The sequence below is a fragment of the Galeopterus variegatus genome, unplaced genomic scaffold (assembly GCF_000696425.1).
Source record: "Galeopterus variegatus unplaced genomic scaffold, G_variegatus-3.0.2 Scaffold7280, whole genome shotgun sequence".
In the NCBI taxonomy this organism is placed as follows: Eukaryota; Metazoa; Chordata; class Mammalia; order Dermoptera; family Cynocephalidae; genus Galeopterus; species Galeopterus variegatus.
The window spans coordinates 82741-91300 of NW_007733391.1; the positions used below are offsets into that span (position 1 = coordinate 82741).

General features: G+C 54.1%; 1 protein-coding gene across 1 annotated transcript in view; it reads left to right on the top strand.

The window, feature by feature from the left end:
* The window catches only part of PPP5C (protein phosphatase 5, catalytic subunit), a 33023-nt gene extending 26905 nt beyond the window's left edge, over positions 1–6118 (top strand). Inside the window, exons 6-12 of the mRNA XM_008591781.1 lie at positions 412–571; positions 2139–2281; positions 2399–2486; positions 3965–4005; positions 4129–4307; positions 5306–5387; positions 5558–6118. Coding sequence (XP_008590003.1) covers positions 412–571; positions 2139–2281; positions 2399–2486; positions 3965–4005; positions 4129–4307; positions 5306–5387; positions 5558–5620 — 756 coding nt within the window. The 3' untranslated portion in view covers positions 5621–6118. The remainder of the gene's footprint in view (positions 1–411; positions 572–2138; positions 2282–2398; positions 2487–3964; positions 4006–4128; positions 4308–5305; positions 5388–5557) is intronic.
* The last annotated feature ends 2442 nt before the right edge of the window (positions 6119–8560 follow it).

Here is an 8560-nt window from a genome sequence, read left to right on the forward strand (position 1 = left end):
GGAGTAGGTGAGTTAATGCATGTGATAGGCTAAGAACAGGGCTTCGCTGGCACTCGATGCTATGTGAGTATTTGTCGCTGTTATTGTGACATCTGCTTGATAAACGGTCACTAGGCCCATGTATTGCTGGGTAGGAGGGCCTGAGTCTCACTTCCGCTGTGGCTTGGGCCTGTTTGGGGTGCAAAGCTGAAGCAGGCTGACTGCCCACCCCTCCCCTACCACCATTGGCTTCCCTGAGGAACAGGTGAGGTTGGGTCCTCGGTACCATCCTACTGAGGTTCAGAAGCCACGCAGCTGGCCAGAGCCACACAGAGAGGAAAGGGACAGATGCCCAGACCCTCCGAGCCCCTCTGAGTCCTCACTCCTTGGGAAGTGCCAGCAGGCACCTCAGGCGTGTGGAGAAATGGGGAGGGAACAGTCCATCCCCCATCCCCCACCCCTGCTGCGTTTTCCTTAGCAGGGCAGATATTTAATGGTGACTTTGTGGACCGTGGCTCCTTCTCTGTAGAAGTGATCCTCACCCTTTTCGGCTTTAAGCTCCTGTACCCGGATCACTTTCACCTACTTCGAGGTGAGTCAGGAGGCTGCAGGGTCTGGGGTGATTGCGGGGCCCTTGGTGGGGCACTTACTTTCCCTGCTATGAGCCTCTATTTCCTTCTTTATAAAGCGAGGATAATAGTTGCAGCCATGCTTATTTTGTGGATTCACCAAGATCACACACAGGGCTGCCTTATAAGATTGAGCAGGCTGTGCACTGCACAGTAGCATCACACTAGGGGCAGCATTCACATCACAGTGTAGGTGTGTATGTTATCATGACCATTTTCCAGCAGATGGCAGTCAAGGGTCTTGAGGAAGGGGGACCTTTTTTAAAATTTGCACAAGGGCATGAAACAAGCTCTTGGGTGGTCCTAATCAGGCAATAATGTCAAGCCGAATAACTGAATGAGGGTTTTGTTAACATGAAATGTGATCATTCTTAGGAAGGGAGTTTCCTTCCTTTATACCCTCACCTCAGCCTAAAGACTCTAGGGCTTTAAGCTTCTTCCCAGAGGAGAAAGGGAAGATTCCTACAAACCAGAAAAAGAAAGTGGCCCTGCCCTGACACTTGCTTCTCTATGCACACTCCCCCTAGAAGAGGCAGAGGCGCCTCCATGGAAAGGAAAGGGGCCTGAGGTGTGGGGTGGGAGGGCAGGAGAATTATATTACTTATTTCCCACCAAGAGAAATGTAAAAAAAAATTTTTTTTTTAATGAAAACTCCAAAAATGATGAGACAGGGTTGGGTCATCTTTGAGAGGAGAGGAGGTAGTGGGGTCACTGGAAGGCTGCAGGCTCCACCTCTGTGTACCTCGGTCTTGTCTGTACAGTGGGAGTTGTGGTAGTATTAGCCTTCCGGGGCTGTTGTACGGATTCCTTCTATCCATCAGTTCAACTGAAGTCTCCTGAGCACCACTGGGTGCTTGCTCCCCACGGGGTCCCCGGAGTAGTACAGGGGCAGGCATTTTGCAAGTGCTACAGGTGAATTTTGTGTTAGAAGGTGGGAGGTGCTCTAGCATGGGAGGAAGCAGGGAGGGAGAACTGGGAACGAGGTGGGAGGCTGCTTACTTGTCCCACCACCCCAGGCCCAGGGAGGGAAGAGTGAGGTGGTGCCAGCTAAGGGGGGGCACAGTGTGGGGCCTGGCCACAGCAGATGCTCTGCAAATGAGCTCATGTTTTGTTGAGATCCTCCACAGGTACCTCCAGCCTGGAAGGCACCATGTGGGAAGCCCAGGGCCCAGAGAGGCAAGGGACACACAGATGGCTCAGGGTCAGGACAGAGCCCAGGCCTTGGCCACTTCCTTGGCAATGGAGCTGTTAGTACAGGTCTGGACCTTGAAGCCCTTGTGGCTATGAGCCTGCGGATGCTTCTCAGCCTCAGTTTGCTCCTCCAGAAAATGGGCTGAAAACTGTCTACACCTCATTGGGTTTCTGTGAAGGGCCAGTGAGTTGATGCATGAACATTGTGGGCTTGGGTACTGCCAGCCACCAGTAGACAATCCTCCCTGCGTCCCTGGGCCTGTACCTGCGGGCATCCAGGCAGGGGAATGCTGGTAGACATGGATGCTGAGGATTCTCTTCTGTCCCATTGTTGGCCAGGCAACCACGAGACAGACAACATGAACCAGATCTATGGATTTGAGGGCGAGGTGAAGGCCAAGTACACAGCCCAGATGTACGAGCTCTTCAGCGAAGTGTTTGAGTGGCTCCCGTTGGCCCAGTGCATCAATGGCAAAGTGCTGGTAAGGACGGAGCAGGGACCTCACCACACGTGGGCAGACGTGCTGCAGAAGTGGGCCAGGGGCTGGGGATGGCTGGCTCCTACCCTCACGGTGGCCATCCTCTCCCCAACTCCCCAGATCATGCATGGGGGCCTGTTTAGTGAAGACGGCGTCACCCTGGATGATATCCGGAAGATTGAACGGAACCGGCAACCCGCTGATTCAGGTGAGTGGGGCAGGGCCAGGTGGGCAGCTCCTTACCTCCTGGGGCCTCAGTGTCTCCAGCAGAGAGGAATCACCTGGGCCAGATTTGAACTGCCACTACTATCCTGCCATGATGAGCTTTGCATCCTTGGCTAGGAGTGGCCAGTCTGAGCCTCAGTTTCCCCACCTGTAACTTTGGCCAGTGTACTCCCTTGTGAGGCCTTGCTGGCAGGAGAGCATTAGCGTCCACAGCACGGGCTGGGGCCATGGTGAGCACTGAGCACACACCCGTCATAGATTTACCCATAAGCTCAACTGCTGGACCCAGTGAGTGAGGTGTTCGACACCATTCTAGTGATGGGGACGTGTTCACACATGCACACACACACAGTGCACGTGTTAGGGGAGGACATGGATAGGGTGGGGTGGTGATGGGTGGTTAGGGAGGTGACATTTGAGCTGACACTGCAGGAGAAAGAGGGGCCTTCTGGGCACACAACCTGGGAAGTACATTCCAGGCTTGCACAGGGAGAACGTGGTGGGTGGGAGGAACAGCAGACAATCGTGGGTGGGCAGAGTTGTGCTATGAGGGCTGATGTTGGACTGGAGGTTAACGGGGGCCAGATCCTGCAGAGCCCTGCAGGCCTCAGTGAGGAACCTGGTCTTCGTTCCTAGGGCAGTGGGGAGCCACAGAGGGCTTTGAGCAGGAGAAGGACCTGATCTGAAGTGGGGTGTTCAAAGCTCCATCTGGCTTCAGGGCCATAATGGATCAAGTGGGGTCTGGAGGGGAGATCAGTGGGGAGGTGGACCAGGTCAGAATCACGGCTCACATGTCCTCACCTCTGTCCGCAGTGATGTCCCCTGCCTGATCCCCACTCGGGATGTGCTGTAGGGTACGCACCTTTCTGGGCTATGCTGGGCCAGGAGGTGGCCTGTGAGGGCCCATCATCAACAAATGAATGGATTATAAAAAGTATGGTCTGGGGCTGAGCCCGTGGAGCACTCGGGAGATCCATCGTGGGTTCGGATCCTATATAGGGATGGCCGGTGCGCTCACTGGCTGAGTGCGGTGCGGCCGGTCTCAAAAAAGGACAAAAAAAAAAAAAAAGGGCTGATGTTGGGCTAGAGGTTAACCGGGGCCAGATCCTGCAGAGCCCTGCAGGCCTCAGTGAGGAACCTGGTCTTCGTTCCTAGGGCAGTGGGGAGCCACAGAGGGCTTTGAGCAGGAGAAGGACCTGATCTGAAGTGGGGTGTTCAAAGCTCCATCTGGCTTCAGGGCCATAATGGATCAAGTGGGGTCTGGAGGGGAGATCAGTGGGGAGATGGGCTGGCTCAGAATCACGGCTCACATGCCTTGAGGTCCCCAGCCCTGTCCACAGTGATGTCCTCTGCCCGATCCCCACTCAGGTTGTTATGTGTGGTGGGAGCCAGGTGGTGGCCTGTGAATGCCCGCCCCCAGGGAGGTGGACAGTCCCTGACATTCCCTCCACTCCCTACCAGGTCCCATGTGTGACCTCCTCTGGTCAGATCCGCAGCCTCAGGTGAGTCTATGGGAAAAGGGTGTGGAGATGGGGGTCCAATGCCAGCAGGTAGGGGCTGGTGCTGAATGGGTTGGGAGGACTGACAGTCACCCTGAACCCCCATCTCTACCTGCCCACCCCCAGAACGGACGCTCAGTCAGCAAACGGGGAGTGAGCTGCCAGTTTGGGCCCGATGTCACCAAGGCCTTCCTGGAGGAGAACCACCTGGACTACATCATCCGTAGCCACGAGGTCAAGGCTGAGGGCTATGAGGTGGCACACAGTGGCCGCTGCGTCACCGTCTTTTCCGCCCCCAACTACTGGTGCGTCCCTGCCTTCCCTACCCCTGGTTTCTCTCTCCAGTCCACAAGATTTGTTCTGTCTTTGTTTTTAACTTTCTGTGGTGGAAAGTTTCAGAGATATGAAAGAGTAAGTAATACAGTGTGATGAACGCCATGTACCCATCATGCAGCTCCCACAGTCACCAGCTAGGTCGCTCTCTCATCAGCTAGGCGCTAAGCAGCTTGCCCCACTGTGGGCTATTTAAAAGCAAACCCCAGGCATTAATCTTCTTCCACCAAAACCCCAGGATGTTTCTAAAACGAAGAACTTTTTTCCTTTTCTTAACATAACCATAATACTATTGTCACACCTTTAAAAGAGGAGTAGCAATTCCTTGCTATCACCTAAATCCAGCCAGAGTTCCATTTCCACTCCCACCTGTCTCTCTTAAATGTGTTTTTTCAGTTGACTTCTTCCCCAACCCCCTGCCCCATTTATTCGTTGAAGAAACCAGGCCACATGGCCTGTAAAGTTGCCTGAACCCTGGACTAGTCTAACTGTATCCCCGTGGTGCCATTTGATGGACCCCTTGGTCCCCTGTACCTCCTGGTGAGGTGATCAGGTCTTGAGTCTAGTGTTGGTGAAGGTTCCCCTGCACATGGCTGTGTGCCCCCGCCCCCCACCACTTTTTGCATGGTGGCCTCTGCTTGCCTGCCTGTCCCTCCCTGCTCCCACTACTCCCTTACCTCCACCCTCTGTTTCCCTCATCGCCCCTCCTCCTGCCTGTGTTCTCGGGGCCCCTCTTTGGTCTGGATTCCTCTCTTTTTCCCATCCCTGTCTCTGTCCATCTGTGTCCTTGGTTCTCTCCATGTCCCTCGGCTCTCTCCATATCTCTGTCCATGTCTGTCACGGCTCTGTCTCTGTGTCTTCTCTCTGTCTCTCTCCGTCTCTCTTTCCCTTCTGCCTGGCCCTTTGTTCTCTTAACCCCCAGCCCCACGCAGCCCCTGATCACACAGCCACTCTGCTCTTATCCCTGCAGCGATCAGATGGGGAACAAAGCCGCCTACATCCACCTTCGGGGCTCCGACCTGCGGCCCCAGTTCCACCAGTTCACAGCAGTGGTGAGTCCCCCTCAAGTCCCCCGTCCTTCCTGGCTGGGCCTGGGGAGGGAGAGGCTGAGAGGCCTGGCCAAAGGGGTGGGGTGGATTCTACATCCAGGTGCTCAGAGGGTCCGCCTGAAGCCAGTTCTTGTCTGACTCTGTGTCCGTCTTATCTGCCCCTGGCTCCGCAGCCTCACCCCAACGTCAAGCCCATGGCCTATGCCAACACGCTGCTGCAGCTGGGAATGATGTGAGGCAACGGCGGCCTGTGTCTTGGGGCCCCTCCACCCCCACCCGACCCCAGGCCCAGGCTGGGGGCAGAGCAGGCCCCGCCCCAGGGCAACGTTGGACCCCCTTTTACTTTGTAAAGTTTGTATTTATTCCCCTTTAGGTTCGCAGAGGGGGTGGGGGCAGAGTCAGGGGCCGGCCAGAGGGTCCACTTCCTGGATAAAGAGGAAGGAGCTGGCGAAGCTGGGGTTGGGGGCACAGCCCGGGCATTCTGGAGGGAGGCCAGCCTCGGGGCAGGATGGGGCCAAGCGGCACCCTGCTCCCCTCGATGTGTGGTTCCTCCCCCACTAAAGCAATAGGGCCCTGCCATAGGAAGACCCCCAGAGAGAGGGTCATCAGGGAGGCCTCGCCTGCATCCCCCTCCTGGTAGCCCCAGGGTGGGGCTAGGCTGGGGCCCACCCCCTTCCCCAGCTATTTTATGTCTGTAATTAAATATGTTAAAATAAAGTCATTATTGTATGTCAGCTTGTCTTGGACGGTGGAGCTGCTGTGGCTTCCAGGGTTGGGGCGACCATCTCAGGAGATGTAAGGGATGGGGGAACCACTCAGTCCCTCTTGCCTTGTCTTATTGGATGTCTTGGAGCTGGACTGGCCACACTCAGGGTGACCCCCAAGTTGTCCCCGTGTGTACCTGACATAGTGGGCTCCTGAGGGAGAGTCCTGCCGCCTGGGATGGAAAGTGTCCCGTCAGCAGTGCATCTCGCACACAGGGGGACAAAGCCCAGATTGGGCCAGTGAGGCCAGCTGGAGCAAAGGCTGTAGGAAGCTCCTCATCCTTCCTTCTGCCCGACCCTCAAGCATGTATTCAGCCAGCGCTGCTCTGTGCCCACCTCACCCTCTGTGGCTTGTGGTCCACCAGGCAGATTCCTTTTAGGGTAGGCACAACATTGGTTCCTGACATCACACGATGAGGTAGATCTTTCCAGTCACCAAGGGAGACCAGAGAAATTTTCTACTACTCCCCCATTTATTCTCTATCAAAGGTAATGTTGAATCCCATTAGGGTAGGCACAACATTGGTTCCTGACATCACACGATGAGGTAGATCTTTCCAGTCACCAAGGGAAACCAGAGAAATTTTCTACTACTCCCCCATTTATTCTCTATCAAAGGTAATGTTGAATCCCATTCAGGCCGTACCACCTGACCTTGGTCCCTTGGAGAGATTTCTCTTTTCAAATCCGAGTTCTTCTAGATCCGCCTTTTTCCAGGTAGACCTAGAGCTAGGGGATTGCCTGTGGGCAATTGATACTTGGAGGGTGGAGTCCAGTGAGCAGTTGGACCCTGTTGGTGGCCTCCCGGGAGCTATTGCAGTCCTGGTCTGTTGGGATATCTGGGAGGCTCTTCTCTAAGGCCAGGCAGCATGGCAGTAAGTGGTCTACTTCCTGGGGGGTGCACACGGGGGTTTAGAGTGTCTTGAGAAAAACAGGCAGGAGTCCCAGTTTGCTGATGCCATTCATTTCCTGTGAGAAAGACAGGAGCACTGATGGAGGTCCTACAGGGGGCATCAGGCCGCAGATGGAATTGAGCCCAATGAGAAGATGCAGTATTCTCAGGCTGACTAGGCATTGTGGTTCTCTTTCGCTACTGCGGTTCAGGAAGTACCCCAGACCACTCTTACGTTCAGTGTGCTGGAAGGACTTACAGAACTTGGAAAGATCTTTATCCTCATGGTTCGGGTTTATTACAGTGAAAGGATGGAGACTGAAATCAGAAAAGGGAAGGCACAGGATGGAGTCCAGGAGAGAACAGGTGCAATCTTTCAGCGTCTTCTCCCAGTGCTGTGGTGTGGGCAGCACTTATTTCTTCCAACAGTGATGTGCACAACACGGATTGGAGTGTTGCCCAGTAGGGAAGCTCTCCCGAGTCTTGGCATCCAGGGTTTTTATCACATCTTCCTAGCCCATACGGCTGACTGTTGTCTCCAGAGAGACTCCAAGGCCCCCACCAGAAGTCACATCATTGGCATAGACTGTGTGATGTGGCCCAAGGTCCCAAATAAACAAAGACGCTCTTATGAGGGAAGATATGCCAAGAGCTTACAGGTGACCTCCCAGGAGCCAAACTTGTTTGGGCGAGATTAATCCTTTACCTAAGACTCCCTGGTTTAAAAAAATGTATTGCTGTCTTCAGTCTCATGATCAACTGGGCTTGGCTATGCAGTTCTCACATCAGGTCTTAGGCATTTGTGGTCATGTGGCATCTTGGGCTGGAGTCACTTGAAACCTGTCCCGGTCGGACATCCACAATGGCTCACTCTCATGATCGGCAGTTGGTGCTGCCTGTGAGCTGGGCTGTCCTTGGGGCTCCTGACGCATACCCTCCGTGTGGCTTGTGCTTCTCACAACATCGTAGCTGGTCTCAGCAGGGAGCATCTTAATTGCCCACGGGGAAGCCACAGGACTAGGACATAGTCTTGGACATCACAACACATCACTTTCACCAGGTTCTGTCCAGCACGTCACTGAGGCCAACTTCAATTCAAGGGGTGGAGACATAGATCCACCTCCTGTTGCTGGGAGTGGCAGGAGGAGCATGTGGGGTGGGGGCCACAGGACCCTCCATCCTTGGGGGATGCAGTCTGCCACGCCACACCTCACTGAGATCCACTGTGACACCCTTACGGAGGAAGTCATTTATTTATTCTAATTTATGATTAAATGTACTGTTTGCTCCCAAAATGCTTGGAATTAACATTGAACACCTAGATGCAATTTCTCCTATAAAAAGAGGCACATAGCATTTCATTTGCCAGCTGCTTGGCTTTATATGTGAAGGCCGACTCAATTTCAGATTGCATGCTGCTGGCATTCCTCATAAAATCCTGTGTTTCATGTTTCTTTAACTTTTTTTTTTTCTTTTTGTCTTTTTCCGTGTCCGGCAACGGATCGCAACCCTCAGTGTTG